Below are 21240 nucleotides of genomic sequence, written 5' to 3'. Positions count from 1 at the left end.
CTGCCCCACACTCCTCTCCACTTGCAGTGACATTGTGGCTCAGCACAAACAGACTCTTGGTGTGCCCTGGGGTGTCCTTCTCATCCTTCTCTCAGGGGCTGTGGCTCTGGGAGGGTTTGCTCAGAGGGTCACTGGGCTGTGGGTCTGTCAGGGTTTGCTCAGAGGGTCACAGGGCTGTGGGTCTGTCAGGGTTTGCTCAGAGGGTCACTGGGCTGTGGGTCTGTCAGGGTTTGCTCAGAGGGTCACTGGGCTGTGGGTCTGTCAGGGTTTGCTCAGAGGGTCACTGGGCTGTGGGTCTGTCAGGGTTTGCTCAGAGGGTCACTGTGGGTCTGTCAGGGTTTGCTCAGAGGGTCACTGAGCTCAGAGGGTCACTGGGCTGTGGGTCTGTCAGGGTTTGCTCAGAGGGTCACTGGACTCACTGAGCGCCGGTGGCTCCCAGAGTTGGACCTGGAGTCTCTGTCTTTGGGCACTTGGCCACTGCCCTGCCCAGGAGCTGTTCCCCTGCTGGGTGCAAAGGGTCCTGCTGAAGAGTCTGTGGCAGCAGATTCTTCCTCTGCCCACCTGTTGTAGAAACAGTAGCCTTCCTCCGGTGTCCCTCTCCTGAGAGGATTCACTGCGGAGCTGGAAAGCCCCTGACCCTCTGTGTGCCCCTGAGACACAGCTGCTGCTGCTGGGTGGAGAAATGGTGACACACATAAGTGGCTGATGCTTTGGTCAAGGTCATCATTAGGTGCAGGTGATGCACCAGAAGTAGCTTTCCTTGATCTCAGTTTCTGGATTTCGAGATCCCGCTGTCCCTTAGGAAGTTTATCTATTTGCTGTGCTTTCAGGATCAGAGATGATCCAAAAGTTCCTCGTAGAGCAGAAATAAAGAACCTGATGAAAGAGGAAGAGAATGGATTATTTTAACAGTGGGCTCCTTCCATAATCTGCATCACATAACACAAATCCAGGTGCTAATTTTCCATTGCTCTACAGGCATCTGGTAGGCACCTTATACCTGGCAGATGAAAGCTGACTCCTGGATCTTAACACAACAGAGAGTGAACTGTAGCTCATATATAGATCATTTATACATGATCATTTATTAAGTATTGACAACTACTCCATTGCTGACCAGTGACGAAAGAGACACAAAAGCTCACCAAGAAATGCAGTATTTGAAAATATTGAAATTCTGTTTGTACTGCTAAAACAGGCTAAAGAAAGGATCTTAATTTGGTAGATAACAGGAAACTAGAAATCCAAAAGCTCGGCTTTTGGATTTGCTCAGAAAGCAGCAACCAAAAGGTGTCCTACCTGCCCTTTTCAGGCTAGAGAACTTATATAACTATATATTGTGTGCAGTGAGAGAGCACACATCCTCTCTCCATGTCATGTCAGCTTTGTGTGAAAACCAGTGTCTCCTTCAAAGCATCTTTTTATTAGGATTTGACCTTTACATAGATGGCCTCAACATGCATTTTAAAACAAACGTGGAGACTCCATGAAATGGCACTGAGAAAGCTGTTGTCGTCCCATCCTGCTGCTAAATGTAGGTATAAATTAGTGTGACAGGATTAAAAAGGCTGACAGGCCAGACTCAGAACAGAAAGGGCTTTTAAGGCAATGGAATTCTCAGGCTTGCACAAGCAGGAGTGGAGGAAGTCCCTTTGTGTGCCTGTGCTCAGGCTGGTCAGTCCCACAGAGTCTCAGCTCTGGTTGGGAGCCCAGAGCACAGCAAGGGCAGCCCAGGGACCTGCACAGACCTGGATCAGACTGGTCTGGCTTTCCCCTCAGCCTCCCTCTGTACCTTCTGGGCCAGTTGCACGTGGACCAGACAGGAGGACAGAGAAGGGATGGAAAACTGTGTCTTCCATCCTGTGAACTACTCTCACTTGCTCCTGCCCCTCCCACAGCCCTGCAGGGTCTGTTGGGTCTCTGCAGGTCCTGGCAGACCAGTCCTTCCACAGCTGGACAAATGCATCTGGTTTGTGTGTTGAAATCCTTCAGGAGACAGAGCCTTTCCTTGCCACTGAACAAACATGAAATTCAGACCCCTTTCTTCTTGTCAGGCTTGAGGGTTTGAGAACTCCCTGCTGTGCAGTTTGTGTCCCAAGAGTGCAGGGGCAGCTCTGAGGTGCAGAGGTGCAAAGCACTGCCAGATGTTTGTGCAGGGAAAGCCTGGAGCAGGCAGGGCACAGACCAGACCCCCAGGGGGCTGTGGTGTCTCAGGCCTGGCAGCCAGAACAGGAGGCAGGACTAAAAAGGAAGAACTGAGGAGAGCGAGGATTTTAACAAAACCTTGGAGGCAGAAACCAGAATGTCAAGGCTCTGTTTCTGAAGGAGTAGTTTCTGAAGGAGATGGTGAGCAGGCAGCATGCTGAGATGGACCATGGAATGGAACTGGAAATTCAGGGTGTTTTAGGAAAGGGTGGTTTCACCACTGCTGTGATGGCACAGCTCAGTTGTAGCAGGAACTGGAGGGTGGACAGTCTGTGAATAGAGGACTCTGCAGAAAGTAATCTGCAGGACCTACATGAAGGAAAAGCAGTTCTCCAGCTTTGAAGACACCAAGATAAAACCCTTAAGCTCAGTAACCTGCTGAGGCAGGAAGGACCTTAATTGTGCTGGATTCCCAAGATGGAGATGGGAGTTCTCTAAGCACATGTTTAAGGCAGCTCTCAGTGAGAAGCTCAGGGTCAAAAATGACTCTGTGAATGAGGCCTGACAGGAAAACAAAACTCACACAGGAGCAAAACAGGCTGGAAAAGGGTGCCCTGCCTAGAAGACATGAGACCTTACTGAACTATGTGTTGTTTATTCTCATCTGAACTTATATAATGGAACATGAAGTCACAAGAGCATCTCAACTCAAATGGGGGAATAATAATAACAATCTGAAAAAAAAGACTATCTAGTCTTGAAAAGGAACTTTTCAGACAAAGTTAAGGCTCAGTTCAAATGCCTTAAAGCACTTACAAAATCAGATACTAAAAATATTTTCCTGATTCTTGCAGTACCAGTGTGCTGCACTACTTCATGGCAATTAGGATAAGAAGGAAACCAAGAAGATAGTCAAACCAACTCAAATGGGTGTGCTTTCACTGGCCAAGCACAAATAAAGAATTTAAATAAATGGTGCAACTCAAACAAAGTATATCTGCTTAAAGGATTAGTTAGGGTATTAAGTATCAAAAGTAGTAAGCTTCCCATATACATATATGGAAACAGAACCATTATGTTTTTCAAACCAATTTTTTTTCAGCAATGTATCAAAATAATTATTCCTCTCCAAATATCCAGTCTCAGTTGAAGTTATCTTTAACATACCTGATTTGTTGCAGAGAGTAAAACTAAAATTCTGGATGCAGAAAATTTTTTCATACAGAAGCATGTTCTTAAATCTAGCTTAGCAATGGACTGCAAAGTACTTAATAACAGAATATGTTTTGCAACTCTCAAAGCTTACAGGAATATTTCAAAGACTTGCCTTCTAGTCTTGATCAGTTCAACCCCGTTGTGTTCAGGAGAGTGAACAATTCCAGAGCAGATTTGTGCTGGTAAACTTTGAAGCACCCCAGAAAGAAAGGTTTTCTCGTGGGAAAACAAGCAGTAGATATACAGTGACTTATCTGGGGTTATATAACTGAACAAGTGGATGGTTTGTGAACTGGAAAGCTGAACCCAGGCCTCTGCCTCCCACACTGAATTATCCCTGTGCAGCACGTGCCTGACACATCCCATATGGACACAGGTGATTTTGCCCTTTCTCCCATGCCCACAACCCCCCAAGGGACACGGAGAGGAGCCCGTCCTCACCTGGGCAGGAGCGCGGCGGGCGGGGTGAGCAGGCACAGCAGGTAGAAGGTGGGCTCTGAGAGCTGCCTCTCCAGGATCCAGTAGGGGTTGGTGGGAGGGTTGCAGAGCAGGCACACGGCGTTGTAGATCAGGGAGAAGACGAGGTAGAAGCCCAGGCTGCACATCATGGCCACCAGCTGGGACAGGGTCTGGGGAGGGCACAAGAGACAGGGGGGACTGTGAGACCTGGCTCTGGGGGTAACACAGGGGGAGAACCAGCCAGGAATGAACTTAGAAAACAACAGTGAGTTCAGTTCTCATCCTAATGTATTGAAAGATGCAAACATTGTGTTCTGTCCTGTCCAAAGGCACAGTACAAACAAATTCTGTGCACAGGAAGGTGTTGTCCTGGGGCTAATAACAAATTCTGGCACATTGTGAAGTCTCAGTGCATCTGTTACTCTCTGTGACCCAGAATTCAGGCAAATGACTCTGAAAGACAATGCCATGCCTACACAGGGTGCTGTGTTCCCAAAACCACAACAGTCCTGTGAGCAGGGCAGGGCAAACACATACCCACGTTTTCATTTCCAGAGCCTGGTGCAAGAGAATGGTCAGGAGGGAGATGGTGTTGATGGGGTTTCCAAAGGAAAACACATCTATGTCAGAGTCCTTGTACACCTAGAAAACAGGCAGAGGCACTGTGAGGAACCCTGACCATTCAGAAGGGAATTTTCTACTTTTTAAGGAGGACAGGAGAATGAGAATATTAATGAGCCTATTACTTACCAAATAGGGGACAAAGAAGCAAATGAGGCTCTGATAGAAGGCATCCAGCATGGTGATAATAAAAGTTGACAGGTTGTATATCTGCAGGAGTTTACAGATAACAGTCATTAGGATGGGACACACATCCCTAGCCTGTCCTGAAGACATAATTGCTGCCTGTTTTTCTTCCATTCAGATACTGATTAGAGCTAACTGGTCTCCCTTCATGAGTAAATGCCTCATGAGCAGCTGATTAATCCAAAGGCTTATCTCTGAACAGACCTTTTCTCCGTGTTAACTAAAGATAGACCTTAGGAACATTAACAGGTGTATTTCTGAACCTGAGAGGAGGAAAAAAATGTCAAGTTGCTTATTGATTTAAGGGTTTGTGTTTTCTTGTCACTTTTTGCTGTAATCTTTTTAATAAGCTTTTCTTTAGTAGGTTTAGTAGGTTCTTTAGTAGATTGAGAGTGTTTGAAGCACCAAATCTGAGTCGAGTTTAACCAAGGGCCAGCTAAACTATTTTACCTTCATCTTTTACATCTTTTATCCTATTTTATTTATTTCTCCATAAGCCTTCACTGAGAATCTGTCTGCATACACAGTGCATATATACATGCACACACACACACACACACACAGGTATTTGCTCCACCATCTCTTCAATGAACAAACCAATCACAGGGTGATTCCCTGGCATGTCACTTCACTCATAATGCAGCATGCTGGGATTGCTCCACACATTTAATGGCAGAATAAACCTTCCATTTACATTTTCTGATCATGACCCAGCACCAGCATCACTTCCAAGAAGCAACTTCAGCCATATGTTCCAGCTCTTCTGACAGCTACAATTACACCTTTTTTTAGTGGACATCAGTAAACTTGACACCATAAAATGGAACATTTGGTTCCAAGTAAGTCTAAACTCCTTCACTCCTTCCCAAACCAAAAAAACCTGTGGTCCTTTGGCTCATCAAGCAGCTGCTTCAGCAATCATGACATACCTCTGAATTTTGCCCATTCCTGTATAACTCAGGCAAACCTAGAAGTGTTTCTGCAGAAACATCTTTATCCAGGACTCCAAAGAGAATTGGGGGCACTGAGGTGAAGAAGAGGTTGAAGAAGATCATCTGCCAGTAATCAATCATGGTGCTGCCTGAGAAGCCACAGAAGAACTGGTACCAGAAGAGCAGGTTGACGTAGCTCTGGGGAGGAGCAAAGACAAACCCAACAGCCTGTCAGAGCTGTGCTGCCCCTCCACATGTGCAGCATCTCATCCTTCATGCTGATGTGGTTCCATTTCTCTTTGGGTTGTGGGAGCCATGAAGCTGCAGTTTTCCTGTGGCCTCTCCCTCCCATCCCCTTCTTTTCCCACTGTTACACCTGATCTGGACCCTTTGCTGTCAGTGCACAGGGTCTGTGTCTCTCACAGTTCCACCCCCGAGGTTGGTGTAGGACACTGGGTACTGACAGAGCCTTTTAGGAACACCCTGCTTTGGTTAAAGGTGGTGCCAGCAGACAGCCTTGCACTTCCTTCCATAAAAAGAATATCTGAAGGCTCTGCTTCACAGCAATCCACTGTGATAGAGCTCTTTAAAAGCCATTAGGTTTCCTTAAGAACATATCAGAGAATAATTAAGTAAACTGTTTACAGCTCCGAGCACCAGATTTTAGAATCCTTCCATAAACTGGTTGTCCATGTGGAATCAAAGGGCTCCTGCTCCCTAATGCTGCTGGGGAGATAATAGAACAGCAGCATCCCATTCTGGAGAGATATTTCACACTGTAAATAAGTATCCTTTGAACTCTAAAAGGATGGCCAATCAGAAAAAGGGAAGTGTTCATTTCCATTACAAAATTTAACAGTGATAAGAAGTAATCCTTATTCGAAATTATTAAAAACCCTCCCAAAAACAGACACTTTGAATTCTAAGTAAATAGCCTTTCATGCTCAGAGTGTATTTCATGTCAAATGGACTTGTTTGCACAGTCTTGTAGAAACTGAATTACTGTCCTTTTTCCACTTTACATTATCCTTCAATGTGCAGCTCATTTGCATACACATTAAATTTTTAATAAAAATGCCAGGTATGACTGCATCATTACTTGCAAGTGGTTCCTATAAAAATTCAGAGGTTTCACAGGCTAGCAATTCTTAGTGCAGAGTCATCTTCTATATTCTAGCACTAATAATCTGATCTTCCTTATGCAAATTTTATTTTGAGGCTCATGGGTATTATTAATAAAGTTTTTTGAACTATCATATAAAGTTACTAAGCCTTGAGTCCTTTTCCCTCTGGAATAATGCTAGTTTCAAAATATATTTAAAGCCCATGTTTTCCTCAGTGCTTTATGCAGCACATTGCTGAGAAAGAAGTGCCACATTATAAACTTGAAAAGTGAAGAAACACAAAATGTAGCTTCATAGAAAGTATGAGCATAACCTGTGAAAAATAAAACCAGGCCAAAAAACCCAACCCAGTCCTGGAATTAACCCTTACTAGGATGAAAATCTCCATAATTTGAATAATCTTACCACATTTTTGTAGAAAAAGTAAATCACCATCTTTGCCAGGCGAGAATAACACCAATGTCCGTGGACAAGAAGCAGTTTTTTGAGGTGTTTAAATCGGGCTATTGCAAAGTCACTGGCCATCACTGCCTTTGGGAAGAGGGAGAGAAGGTCATTTACAATATATCCTTTCCCCAGCCAATATAATGAAACTTGAACACGGACATTGAAATAATTTCCAACTTTTGCATATTGCAGGAAAAAAAACCAAAAAACCAACCCTCAAGAAAATAGTTGGACCTCTCTGCAGAACTCTCCATTTAAGGAGTGTGAGGAAGGGGGATGTGTGGGGAAGAATTCAGGGCAGAAGACAGTGGAAAAGAATCTACAAACCCTGGAAAAGCAGTAGCAGAGAGGATTCAGAAAGCAGATGCTAAGCTACCACTGGACAGGCATCTGCTAATTTTCCAGGCTTATGAGCAAACACACATCTGTCCATGCATGCTAATTGTTGGCTTAAAATGCTGTTTTTTGGCTGGACCCATAATTATGAACTGCATGTTAATTTATGACAGTAATGATGCCAACTTGCATTTTTAAGATGACACTCGAGAGCACAGGGCAGCTCTGGAACTTATTAAGCAGCAAGAGAGCACATGACAAAAGAGGAATAGAATTAAACTGACAGGGTACCTGCATGCCTTCCTGACCAGATATTCCAATTCCAACGTCAGCTGCTTGAATCATACTCACATCATTTGCACCATCACCTAAAATGGGAAGGGGGGGAACAACAGAAGTGTAAGAAAGGGTGTTTAATACGTAGTATCTCTGTCAGAAGGAAATAATCTTAGCTATGCTGATTATTTTGGCCATTCTCTTCTACCTGCATCTTAATTAGGATAACTGATACTTAGCACCAAGTACTCATGACCTCTAGGCTCTGTCCTTGGTAGGAACATCCTCTCTCCTTTCCAGGAGCCCTGGCTCCAGCAGTGGGACCAGCTGGGTGGTGGATGGACACCCCGACACCATCTCCATCTGCATCATGTGGTGTTTCTGCCTGGTGAGCTCCATATGCTCAGCAACACGCTCTGCAGCACCTACCTGAATCCTCCAAATTGTAGGATAAATTGCATTGCAGATGACAATGTAACAAGCCAATTTCAGGGGTTATTTTGCTCGTTTCAACTCATATAACCAAATTTCCAGGGAAAGAACAGCCATAGTTGCCACTTGCAGTGTGGAGATGGTAAATCAGGTTACTGGTAAAGCAAGGTAGATGGAGCAGAAGGCTGAAAGCTTACATTTTGAACTACAAGGCAAAGCAAAAAAATTTAAAATACAACAGACCCTTTCTTTTCTGTTTGGTCCACAGAGGTGTATTTTTTAGTTGGAAGTCACAAAAATCAATTCTGCAAGGATTTTAGTGGCATTGCTTGCCAAAAGTGGGGCAGAGAACTCAAAACATTTCACATTATTTGGAGGTAAAAGGCAAATGAGTCACTGCTTAATACCACTCTGGGGATAGCTCTGTTTTCACCAGCTGGGAAAATCTAACAGGAAAAGGGCTTTATAAAAAGACAAATTAGTGACTACTCTTGAGTGCTTTGCAGGCCCAAAGCAAGGACATTCCAGAGGGAACATGTACATGTGTTTGTACTGATGTGCATGAAAGGGACTGCTGGGAGATTCTGAATTTGGAGCACCTTCATCTTGTTTAAAGGGGGGCCAGATTTGCTTAGTGATAGATGAAGAAGGACTTTCATGTGTGTTTTGACAAGGAAAGATTATTCAGTGCTGTTTCCTCCCTGTGTCTCTCTGAGGCACAAAAACTAGCGTGTAGGTATATTCCATACATTTTCCTAGCTCTTCCAGGAGGAACCTGCTCCCCCTGTGTGCTGTGGGGTTCAGATGGGGTACCTATAGCCAGGGTCATCACTCGGAGCTGCCCCCGGAGCAGCCTGACCACCATGCCCTTCTGCAGGGGCGTGGAGCGGCAGCACAGCACCGAGCGGCAGCGCCGCGCCAGGGACACAAACTTCTCCTGCAGGCCCCCCTGGAAGATGAGGCTCAGCGTCTTCCCATCGATCACCAGCCCAAACTCGGTGCTGGGGGCCTCGGGGGCCTCTGGGGCCGTTGGGATGATGCCGAAAATCTTCCTCCGCGGTTTGTCCCACTCGTAACTCTTCCTCACCTCTTCCAGGGTTAAATCCAGGAGAGATTCACAAGTTTCCTGTGAGGAAACAGGAGTGGTTTTAGCAATGGTTGTCTTCAGCTCCTTTTCCAGCTCAACACCTCGCCAAGTGTGTGTTTGTATAACCATGCCAGTGGCTTTAAGCCTGTCAGACAAACATCAGGGAACACTGCCTGGGAAGTGCACTCCTTCATCTGGTCGGGGATTATTGCAGCAGCATCCTCAAATCCCCCCGTAGAAACACGGAGCATTTCATCAGCCAGTTGACTGAAGAAAGGAATTATTTTAAAAGAAAATAAAATAATCTTTACATCAGGAGGACATATGTGCATTGCAATGCTGAGAGTTCAGAAATTAAAAAGAAAATCCCTTTTTGTTTTTTTAAAGGAGATTGAAAAATCTGGTTCTGATATGAATGATGTGATATATTGCAGTGTTTGCTTCCATCAGAAATAAACTGCAGTAGAGAAACAATCAAAACTATCCAGTAACTCTGAGAATTTGGTCTTTTCTAGGTCACATATCAGGTGTGTATCAGAGTTAGGAACACAAATAAAACTTCCTACTTTCCAGCACTCTGTCTTAAACACAAATTAAGTCCATCCCTCTCAGCAAATCTGTCTCATTTTGGTCCAAGTCCCCTTTTTCAGATGCAAACAACAGAATTGACTTAATATTAAATACAAACAGATTCAAGGAGAGCACTTTTGTCTTTCCCATACAGATCTTCTAAACTGGCACACCACTATCACAGAAAACCCTGAATGATCTGAAAGTTATTTTGCTGCTGCTTAGCACTGAAAGTCCTCCTTCTGTGCATGGCACTGAATACCTGAGGAGCTAATCATTTCTTTTTCTACCTTTTCTGCCAGCTTTATTGAGTGATGATTCAGTTCTAAAATGTTATTTTCACTTTATGTTGCATAAGGTACATGTGTAGGATGTTTGCAAGATTTAAATTACACTTAAGTGGGAGGTTCTGGAATCAAATGTCAGCATTCCTCTGACATCTAATAAAAATCCTGCATGCTTAAAACATCTAAAAAATATTGAAGCAGCATCATCTTTCTGTGAACAAACCAAAAATTGTAGTGGAAATTCCTGGTTTGCCTTGGCTTGCTGTTGAAATGAATCCCCCAAGCTCCCTCCTTATGTTGCATCTTCCTGGAAGATATTGTCAGTGTTTGAATGAGCTGCTGGGCTCAGGGGTAAAGAGAAGGCCTTCCACTGACACCACTTCCAGGTTTAACTCTGGCACAGTGAACAGGTTAAACTTTGTAGGTGTTGTGTGTGTCCCTCACTGCTCTGGGAGCCCCTTCCAGAACCAGGGTTTGTCCTCGGCTGCCTTTTGAAAAGGAGGGAACTAAATCTTGTGGTGGTGGAACTCCAGTGCCCAGTGACCCACTGGGATTCCCCACATGTGCTCAGCTTGTGCCTGGATCCAGAGGGTGCTGGGGGGAAGTGTTTCCTGGAGCCAGGGTGGTCCCGCCTGCAGCATCACTTCCCTGGCACAAACCATCTCCTAATTTCCATCCTAAATGTATTCATTCTGCCTCCTGTTCAGGCAGATCCCCGTATCAAATGAAATTACACATTGAAGCAGGGAAAGCATTCCGTGCCAAATTCCATATCATCCTTGCGTGTTCCCCTATTTCCGTGACATTAAAAGAGACAGACATTTGCATAGGATTTGAATCTTTTTTGGAGAGCTACTAACTGCAGACAAAAGCAGTTAGAAAGTAGGCCATCTCACTGCTCTCTACAAGTGCCTATCACAAGAAAAAGTCAGTATTTTAGCTATATTTAATTGATCCTCACAATAGCTTTGTAGAGAAAGGCAAGCTCACACTGGGGACCCTGGTTCTGTGGGGAGAGAAACAGAGGCAACCGAGGCAGGGACTGCCCAGTGACAGAGGGAAGCTCCTCCTGCCCTCCCCAGCCTCCTGCCAGCCCATGGGAAGGCTGCTCTCACAGTGCTTCCTGTCCCTGCCGAGGGGGCCACGACTGATGCTGCACAAAAGGGACAGAGCAGCACTGGGGAAAGGGCAGTGGTCGCTCTGGGGGCACCTCAGGGGCTTCCGGGGCTCTGTGGCAAGTAAGAGGTCACCAGCAAGAAAATGCAAAAAGGGCAATGGCACATCTTGGACCCTGCTTTTGGGTTTAGAAACAGTCAGAGCTGATCTCTCCTTAGCAAATGGATCTGGTTTAATCATAATGTTGGCCTCTCTCTCTCCCCTAAATCCATCTCCAAAGCCACCTGTTCCCCCAGGTGCCTGGAGGGATGAGGTGAAGGCCCTGCACAGTGGTGGCCACTCCGCTCTCTGGAATCAAGGTGTGGTTTTTCTGTGTTGCTCCACAACCACCAAAAGCCAGAGTGGTTTTTCTAAAGCCTTTGACTTGCACCATCCATGATGGCAGTTACCATCTTGGGAAGGCAGGACTGTGTTTGTTCTGTTCAGATGTGTCAGGAATAGCCCTGGATTGCACCCCAGACTGCTCACGGTGTGTCAGTGAGTCACAGGAGCTGACAGACAGCTCGAAGTGCTTATCCTCATTTTGGAGTGTTTGCTTTGCCTGCTGCCTGCCCTTCTTGTCACTCATGGAAATTCAGGGAGTATCTGTGCACATCAACCACGACGTGCACCACCATGGAATGCCAAGGAAGTGACTGTGTTTTTAACTGACCCACCAGAACTATATTTAGGTGTTCAAGAAGGTGAAATTCTGCTTACACAAAAGGTACTGGATAAAATTGTTCACTAATAAATTTCTGGTTAAGTCTAATCCTGTTGGAGAACACGCAACTAGAAAATTCTCAATTTAATTAGATCTACACCTGTAGACTTCTTCCTGGCTGACTCAAAGTACTTTCCAAATGTCTTCCAATAGATATACTAGGGTTAAAATATCATTGCCACTGAAATTTCCATTGTAAGCTGAAAATCCAGATATCAATGTTATTAAGGAATTAGGCACTTAAACTGCATATTACCTTCTTTCTAAAGCTAGTAATTCAGGTAATAGCTAGTGATTTGGGCAATTTTAAAAAAGAATATTTTCATTTGGAAAAATCAGTGTATTCTAATTGAATGAAGCTCTACATAAATGTCTTGTATTTCAATTCATCCTGTTATGTGTGGTCTACAGAGTTGCTGGCCTAATGCTATGGGGGTTTTTGCTGAATTTTTTGTGTTGAATGTGGTCTAAAGCAAAGCAGCACCAAACTGCAAGACACGAAAAAAGGACAACGTGTCCTTAGGACAATTCACTACAATTCTGTAGTGAATTCTTGTGCATCTTGTCTTTCTCTACCCACCTTGTTTTCGGTGTTGATGGTGAAGACAGTGTCCCTCTGGTCCAGGAGCTTACAGGAGTATGCAATGTTCACTGCTGTTTCCTGCTTGTCTCCTGTCAACACCCAGATCTGTATCCCTGCTTCCCGAAGGGCCACGATAGTGTCAGGAACTCCATCCTGCAGCCGGTCCTCGATCCCTGTTGCTCCTGGGCAAACAGGAAAAGAAGAGAAACAGTTCTCTTTATTTGGAAATCACATTGCTGTTTTCTTGTTTAAGGAAAGCTCTTTGATTTCCAGTCATGCTCCTGAACTTATCGAGAGCTGAGCTAAGGTATTGTCCAGCAAATAAACACACAGGCACAAGATCTGCATTTGGATTAAGGTCTGAATGTGTCAGCAGTCAAGTTCTGGCTCTTCATTTTGCTCATTGCTAGAACAATGAATTTCATTTCTTCTTAATAATCCAAAATGACAATGTGCTGGCAGAGGAATCACACCATATGCATTTTTAAAGTACTGCATTAAGTCCCATCAAAGCAACCAGAAAGATGAACTTTGAGTATTTAAATGAATGCTGTCCCTACTGTCAAGTTAGATGCTTCAGCCATCAAAGGAGAAGAAACAGTACAGTACATTTTCTTTTTGAAAATGCACAAACTTAGGAGCAGATGCCAACGCTCATCCTGATGATGTTGGTAAATCACCCTTTGAGAGTTACAACACTCCTTGTCTCTTCCACTAGAGGTCAGTTTGAAGATGCTGTAACTGTGGTACATTAAAGATAGACATTGATTTAAGCTAAAAGAACATTTCTTGTAAATTAAAGTATGAAAGCACACAGACCCTTAGGAGTTGGCAAAGGTAACAGATTCTGACAAGATCTACATTACCTCTTATGTGTTCTGCTTATGGCATTTACCATTATTACTCTAATTTTTTAAATCACTGCAGAGATTATGAGAAGCCATAATGCTAATGGCTTGCAATCACAGAAATTCAGGATAACGAAATATGGGTGCAAATTGTACTCACAGAAAAATGAGACTGAGACAACTCCAAAAATCAAAGTCATAAAGAACAAAATGTTTGGAAACAAAATAGAATAGAAAGCACTGAAGTGCTTCATAATTTAACAGAATGGTGTTGTTAGATAAGACAGTGATGGATGATGCAGAAGTGCCAATGAATGTAAGTTTTAACATTAAACATCTTTCTACAGAGTGCAGAAAGCAAACTCACCAATGCAACAACAACAGGAATTCACTGGCAAAATGCCCCTGTGTTTAAGTTACTGGTTTTTATAACACAGTTCAATTACCAAAATTCCCTTGGAACTTGTGTTCAAAACTGAAGTTAATTTATAGCATATTATGGGTTTATCTAAGGACATGGACACATGATTGAATAGGGGTGGTTTCATTATCTGCTGTGTCAGCTGAGCCACAGTAACAGCTGATATGTGTGCTCTTTGCTCCTGGCACATGAGAGTTTCAGTGCACTTTTTCAAAGTTACTGCTGCTCAAAATGCACGAGAACTTGTGTAGACACTGTCATTGGATTGTATCTCCCTGGCCTGGAGATTTCCAGACCTCAGAGGAAGATTTTTGGATATAAACTAGTATAAGCTGTTGTCTGTCTGATTGCCAAGAATATCACAGGAGAGCCAGTGCTGCTTCACGCAATGACAATTGTTATTTTTAGTACCCAGCAAGGTGAGTTTGGTCTCCAGGTGCTGGGCTGTCTCCATTAGCAGCTCTTCTCTGTTCTCAATGGCAGCTTCTGCCTCCCGACGAAAATTGGCCCATTTTTGAAAGTCATCTTCATTTAAGACCTGCATAACACAATTTAAACAGAGCTTATTTTAAATTTAAATAAGAGAGGAATGCCAACATTCAGGATCACGGAGACTTAACTCCTATCCAAGCTGGTAAAGTACCGTGTCATCTTTAAAATAACACAAACTTTTCCAAGAGAAAACTGCAAGAACTAGTAGTTTGTACAAATGGCTTTCAGCTGAGACTCAAAAACACAACCTCTAGAAGCTCTTGATCACACAGCCCTTGGCTGGGGCTCTGAACCAGAACACACAGTTTCTGAAGGTTGATCTACATTTCTCCAGAGCTTGGATGTGACCTATTTGTTGCACATAGACACCTTCTGCATGAAAGGATGACACTGAGGTGCACTAACCCAGGCTGAGGGCAAGATTCGTGAAAGCTAAATGCCAGGCAAAACAGAAGAAGGTTGGCTCCTCTGCAGATTTTTTGTTTCTTATTTGGAAGCATTATAGGGGAGGTCAGCTGGAGTTACCATTAGAGAAACAGAAATAAATGTTTTGAGACTGACTAAAAATCCATCATCTGGTCACATTGAAGAAAAAGGGGAAAAAAGGAGTGGCTGGTCTGGCTGGTTCTCTGAAGCAGAAAGAATTATAACCATTATATTTTTCTAGTAAATCTATTGACACATAGAGAGATAAGCTGTAAACAACACTAGGCTGGTGCTCTCCCACCTTCTTAGCTATGCACAGAGTTCTCAGTCCATCACGGGCGTAGAGGTCCAGGTGTTTCTGTGTTTTTTCTTTTATTCTTTTCATTCTCTTCTCAGCTAAAACACAAGGAAAAGATTCTGTATTTTAAGCATTTAGATCATTTCAGATCTAATGGCCTAAGGTTAAAAAACAGTGGGCTTTAGAGAAAAGTGGGTTCCAGTATAACAGAAATTTCTTTAAAAGCTCAAAACTGTTGTCTGTGCAGAAGCTGAAGGCTTGCTAAAGATCTTTGTTTCCTTTAGGATAAAGTTACTTGGTTTTGTTTGTTTGTTAATGTTATAGCAATCTTGCTGACAAGCTGAAAAACAATGGTCAGGCCCTTCTGACAGTATTACTGCAGAGTACACAATCCACACGGGTTAGCGCTGCCAGGGAATTTTAATTAGCCCGTTCCATGTTCTAAGCAATACTGAGGTTAAATAAATACCTCCGCTCAGATCTGCAAGCATAACACTAGAGGAAGCTTATTCTTTTTTTTTTATACTTCTAATGGCTAGATATAATATTTCATGCAGAAAAGAGAGCTGAATTCCCCTTTGCAGGAGACACAACAGAAACATCTCCCTGGCCTGTTACCTCCGGCAGAGTCCTCCAGCAAGTCCATGATGACCGAGTCGGCGCCTTTGGTGTAGACAACGATCTCCTTGGTGAGGGGGTGTCTCACCACCACAGACATCCTTTTCCTGACGGAGTCGAAGCCCAGGGTGTGCAGGATGTCGAAGGTGAGCAGGGTGCCCTGGGGCAGGCGGACTGTCACCCTCTCGGGGGTGCGGGACACCAGGCTGAAGCTGTAGGCCTGGGCCGCGTGCACCAGGGCGGCCTCGTCAGGGCTCTCGGCCTCGTAGCACAAGGCTGGGGGCAGAGAACTGCTGCTCACAGACTGGAGCATCTCCTCCAGGGAGGCAGGGCCCATGTCCGTGCTGTCACCGCTGTCACGTCTGTCACTGCTGTCACCTCTGTCACCTCTGTCACTGCTGTCACCACTGCCCAGGGCAGGGAGAGGCTCCTCGGGGCCCCTCGCACCGAAACTCGCACCCAGCTCAGAGCTGGACTGGGATGAGGAGAAGGACTGGCTGAGGCTTGCTAACTTTAGCCTTTGAAATATCTGATGAATCTTCTCCAGGGTGATTCCCGGAGGTTTTATTGGTGGTGGAATCGTGACCTAGAAATATGAGAAAATCTGTGGTTAAAAATAAATAAAGGTGAACTACATCATCATCATGGCTGGGCTTCATGAACGAAGATTTGGGAAGGCTCTATCCACATTTGTTACAAGCTCGCTGGTGGCTTATGAGGCCAATACAAGATAGACACGTCTGATTGCAAAAAGCACAGCAGAAAGACTCCTTAGGTGGTATATTCTGCAAGGCACAATTCTTTCTGCGTTGTCTTTTCTCCTCAAGAGTGACCCTGCGTGTGTTCTCAAAGGAGACAGCTGCGTTATAGATGGTGTGTCTCCAGGCCTCCCAACTGGAGGCCAGAGTAGACCAGTTATGGTGATCAATATGGCCAAGAGGTGAACTACAAGATACTTCTCAAAACTTCAGTGTATTTTTCTGTATCTAAATGACAATAACTTTCTCCCCAGCCACCTATTTAACTGTGGGGGGAGAATTCACCAGAGGAGTTATAGGTGAGGTGGCGTCCAAATTTGATGGTGATTTGTGTCTCTGCCTCTGAAGCAGAGATGCAATCGAGCCCCTTGGAGTTCTGTCAGTGGCCTGGCAGATCAGAGAAAACCCAGTATGTTCCATATACTTCTTATAGCACAGATAATATAAAATCTAAAGGAAAAAGTGCAGATCCTGTGGTAGACATAACTATTCATCAACCTTAAAAAGCCCTGTTAGAGAGGAATACAAAGGCAGGGAAACAGTAAAAGGAAAAAAAACGGTAAAGGAACGAGAGGAGAGCTCCCAAATAAACCATTTTTCACCATTTCAGCTTTCACTGAACACTGCTCCATGTTGTTAAATGGGAGCATAATAAATTTTCCTCATGTACTTGAAGTCAGATTACCCGTTGTCTTGGCTCGGTGGCTGTGGACACCAGCACTGTGTTGCAGATGGCAAGGGCAAGAAAAAAGTCAGCAAAGGCTGTGGAAGTTCTCGTAGGAATAAAAGGAGAAAGGCTTTCAGTCTGGAGTGCAGCTTCTCTCACCCTCCTCAGCAGCCTGCTGTCAGGAGTCACATCCTTCTCCTGCAAGAGAAATTACTTAGTGAGGATTATTCCCACTTCTCCTTGGCCTCAAGGAACAACTGGTAACTCGATAGACTTCTTGCCTCTTATTGAATTTACACCTAGAATTACATAAGGTAAATGCCTTTTGTACTTTACTTCTAGGGAAAAAAAAGATATATTTCTAAAAGCTGCATAGCTAGAAAATTAGAAGGAAATGCATCTTGAAATAGAAGAGGATTTCAGAATTTTTTTTTTTTTTGAGATTTACTAAAAATCAAGAATAATCTATACTGTATCCCCCAACTTTGAAACTGCTGACTCCTCAATTAAAGGGCATTCCAGATGGAAGTATACTTGGGATCTTCCATTTCAGTGTGGAAGCTGATCATTATTTCAAAAGAGAATATTTTGTGCTTGTGGCTTAGTTACAGCAGCATCACTTTTTGTTTCCAGAGCAATTTCATTTTGCACCCAGAAAGAGAAGCTGCCTCAAACTGTTCTTCCTCAGTTCTTACAATAAATAAATAAATACATACTTGTTCCTGAAATGTTTCTGTAATTTTACTACCACTCTCTTTCTAATAAGACCTAATTTTGCAAGCCAAACTACTTAAGAGTGTCACTTATCTACAATTTAATTTGGTGAAGGGCTATGGGAGTATTACTTTTAATGGAAATTTCATGTTAGCAGAATCTGGTTTGGATTTAATTCAGAGCCATATTTAACAAGGACTTTCAAATTTAAAAGACAACTTCCTGTGAGCCAACAGTTTTGGATGTCTTCTTTGAGGAACTGCCAAATTACTGAGCTGCTTTCTAGTTCATCCCAGCTCTTCCCCTCTCCTGGTTCAGTCTGGCACAGTTTTCCCCAGTTCTGTAAAATTCCAGTAAAGTCCCCCAGCCCCCTTCAGGGCTGGGCTGGGCTGGATGTGCTGCACTGGAACTCCTGCTTGCTGCAGTGAGGAGTGCTTCTTGAATAATCCTAATAATTGCAAGGAAATCCACTGCTCATTTTGCAGCTCAGCTGAAATCCAAAGCTGGAACAAGGTTTGCACTTTCCCTGCTGTGGAAGGCTCTGGTTCTTCTGGCTCAGTGTTTTCAGGCTTTTTTGTTTCACACACAAGAAAATGTTTGCAGTCCTTTCTCCAGCAAACTAATATGTGTTAAGGATAAGCCTGATTTTTTAGTTGTCTTCTCAGATCTCTTAAAAGGAATCAGAGACTGATAATAATAATAATTTAAACATGTCAATATTTATCAGAAGAATTTTTCTCTTTTTTTTTATATTCAATGAAAACAAGGCTGACCTGAATTTCCAGCCTGAAAATATATAAAAAACTCTAAGCAAACAAAAAAGAAAGCAAAATAAGACAGCACTAATGATGATGATCAATTAAATTTACCACCTTTTCTATGTTAGCAATTTTGTTAGTGAAGATGTTGATGCTATAAGATGGCTGGTGCCATTCAGTTTTTAAAATTTCCTCATTAACTTGATAGCATTTTTTCTACTTGGTGGCATTAAAACCTGATGACAATAGGACCATGGAAATCTTCATGAAACGTTTCTAATAGCAAGGCACTACTTATTGGAACTATTAAACCTAGAAGGAAATGTGCTGTCATTGTCTTAGTTCATAAGAACCCCTTAAGGCAGAGAGAGTAAATGTTAATTCTCTATCTTGTTCCATTGTTCAAAGATGGATTTTTCTTCAGAACCTCTGACTGCTGACATCCACACAGGCCCACAAAACTCTCTGAATACCTGGAATTCTCAGGATGCTCCAAATTTGGAGCAAAGTACAAATGCATCAGACAAGGAGATACAACTTCCAAAGGGCAGGAACCAAAGAGATACAGAGAAATTTATTATCCCCATTTTATTAACAGGGGATTGGCATGGCAGGTAAAGAAGGATGCTCCTATGTGTAATTTAAAGGACATCAACATACAGGACAGCCCCTGGGCAGTATTTAATTGTCTCCTTTTTAACTACATCTTCAGATTTGTCATAGGGGTCAAACGATTTATCCAGATAGAGTGACACCTATGAGTCCATGGCAGCAACTTAATCTTCCTCTGCAAAAGAGATATTTGATACCATTTCCTCAGATATTGCTTTTACAGTGGAAAAAAAAGCTTTATTTATAGAAGAAACTGAAGAGGTCTGTCAGTAAAAAATCTAATTGGGAAATATACTGGCAAGAAATTTCTTTATCAAACTTCAAAAGTCATGACCTCTAAGAAGTTCTCAAAAGTCACAAGTCATGGGTTCTCAAGAATCCATGGAGATGTTCTCAACATCTCAAGAGGATTGGGCTGGAAAATCCTGGGACAGCACAGCAACTCCCATATTCCAAGAACAGGAAGAGTTCTGGTTGATATCTACTATATGACAGAGGAATTGAATAAGATAAGTAGGATCTTATAATGAACAACAACTGCAGAAAATGAAGCTCTGTGAATTTTGTATTTATTAGACTTTTTTTTTTTTAAATCAAGATTTGGAAGGGTTTTCCAGGCCTTTAATTTTAATTGGAATTCTAATTTTGAAAGTGTGTGACCTTCTCTTACTGTTCACAAAAGCCTTGTCTGAGACGCCTGTTAAAAAACCTTCCAAGAGGAATAATAATTCAGTCTGACTTTAATTAGGTTGTGTTAGACTTTGGGAAGTTTCATATCTAAAGTCCAGCAGAGTCTGCTCCCCCCTGACTGCACTCTGCACCCTCCAAAGCTTTGGCTCCTCCTTCCCTCTCACAGCTCCAGCAGGGAGGATTTTCCTGTCTCCCTGTTGGCTCCCCGTCCCAAAGGGGGGCTGGAAGGGTGGCTGGGCTGGGTGGCCCAGCCTGGTACTCACGATGGTGCTGCTGAAGGCCACCTGGGACTGGCTGCTGTCCCTCCTGCCCAGGGACCTGCTCCTGGCGTGGCCCTGGACCCGCGCGCGGGCGCTCTGGCAGCGCCGCAGGGCCCCGGGGGGGCTCTGCTGGGCACCGGCTGCTCTCCCAAGAGTCGGGGGAGGCAGAGTGAAGTGCTGAAGTTTTGGAAAGTCCTCATCATCCAAATCCAGCTCTTTGTGGGTTTCCAGGCGCTTGGCTGGAAAAGACAAAATGAAAGCTCACCTCTTCTTCTGTTTTTTGGTTGGTTTGTTAGTTTTGCTTGTTTTTATTTTATGGTTTGTTTGCTTGTTTGTGGATTTGTTTGGTTTTGGAGGTTTTTGTTTGTTTGCTTTGGTTTTGAGTTTGTTTGGGTATTTTTGCATTGCTTGGGAGGAATTCCTGGATCAGTTAAAAAAACTGAAACAAACTAAACCAAAGCAAAAACATCTCCAAAGCCAGCACCAGGAAAATCTCACTGTCCACTGCAGTTTCTGGCAACTCCCACTGTTTATTATTGCAAGAAAACAAAAGTGTGTTTCCAAAGCAATCTGTCACTTTTATGGACTTCTGCTAACGCTTGGTCTCTTCAGCTGCAGTTTGCAGTTGACTGGACCAGGAGAGTGAAATATGGTAGTTGAAAAATTTGCTAATGTTTTCAGTCACAGAACACAAACATCTTTTTTGGCAGCTGCCTGCCAGCCTAATAAAGTCCTTTCCACTGTGTGGAGCGAGAAAGTGGTGACCAAGATGGGGCCTGAGTGACTGGGAGCCCCGAGTGCCAAGAGCCCTTGGACAGGGGCAGTGGGCAGGGCCCACCAGGGCTTGCCCTCCCTGTCACACACAGTGTGCTAATTACTGCTGGACCCACTGAGCTTAATTACTATCAGTTTGGGAGCTTATCAAAGGCTGACTGGTGTTCATCCAGAAATGAAAGAGGAAATGTCCTCTTTGCATGCTCAAGTGGGTACTGAATGCAGGGCAGAGCCCTGAGGTGGAAAACCTTTCCCATCTGACTTCTGAATCGTTTAAAACACCTTGACTCTCGTGAATCTCTGCAACAGGAGTCCCTCACAAAAC

The 21240-nt window shown here is 43.7% G+C and overlaps 1 protein-coding gene across 8 annotated transcripts in view; it reads right to left on the bottom strand.

The window, feature by feature from the left end:
- Positions 1 to 364: 364 nt before the first annotated feature.
- ATP10B (ATPase phospholipid transporting 10B (putative)) overlaps positions 365 to 21240 on the bottom strand; it is a 181668-nt gene continuing 160792 nt past the window's right edge. For 7 of the 8 annotated variants that reach the window (XM_039390986.1, XM_039390988.1, XM_027747677.2 and 4 more), the window contains 14 exons: positions 20145 to 20380; positions 17126 to 17305; positions 15683 to 16268; positions 15068 to 15162; positions 14260 to 14386; positions 12577 to 12761; positions 8987 to 9299; positions 7757 to 7833; positions 7088 to 7213; positions 5556 to 5756; positions 4570 to 4650; positions 4357 to 4461; positions 3802 to 3989; positions 365 to 876 (listed from right to left, as the gene is read on the bottom strand). In XM_039390986.1, the coding sequence (XP_039246920.1) occupies positions 399 to 876; positions 3802 to 3989; positions 4357 to 4461; positions 4570 to 4650; positions 5556 to 5756; positions 7088 to 7213; positions 7757 to 7833; positions 8987 to 9299; positions 12577 to 12761; positions 14260 to 14386; positions 15068 to 15162; positions 15683 to 16268; positions 17126 to 17305; positions 20145 to 20380 (2978 nt within the window). In that variant the 3' untranslated portion in view covers positions 365 to 398. Of the gene's footprint in view, positions 877 to 3801; positions 3990 to 4356; positions 4462 to 4569; positions 4651 to 5555; positions 5757 to 7087; positions 7214 to 7756; positions 7834 to 8986; positions 9300 to 12576; positions 12762 to 14259; positions 14387 to 15067; positions 15163 to 15682; positions 16269 to 17125; positions 17306 to 20144; positions 20381 to 21240 lie in introns of those variants that run through there. The other variant, XR_005567142.1, reaches the window with a different exon arrangement.

The sequence above is a fragment of the Pipra filicauda genome, unplaced genomic scaffold, assembly GCF_003945595.2.
Source record: "Pipra filicauda isolate LSUMZ 115617 unplaced genomic scaffold, ASM394559v2 scaffold89_size2521313_pilon, whole genome shotgun sequence".
Taxonomy (NCBI): Eukaryota; Metazoa; Chordata; class Aves; order Passeriformes; family Pipridae; genus Pipra; species Pipra filicauda.
The sequence above is the reverse complement of the archived record's forward strand: the minus strand, read 5'-3'. Positions and strand labels throughout refer to the sequence as shown.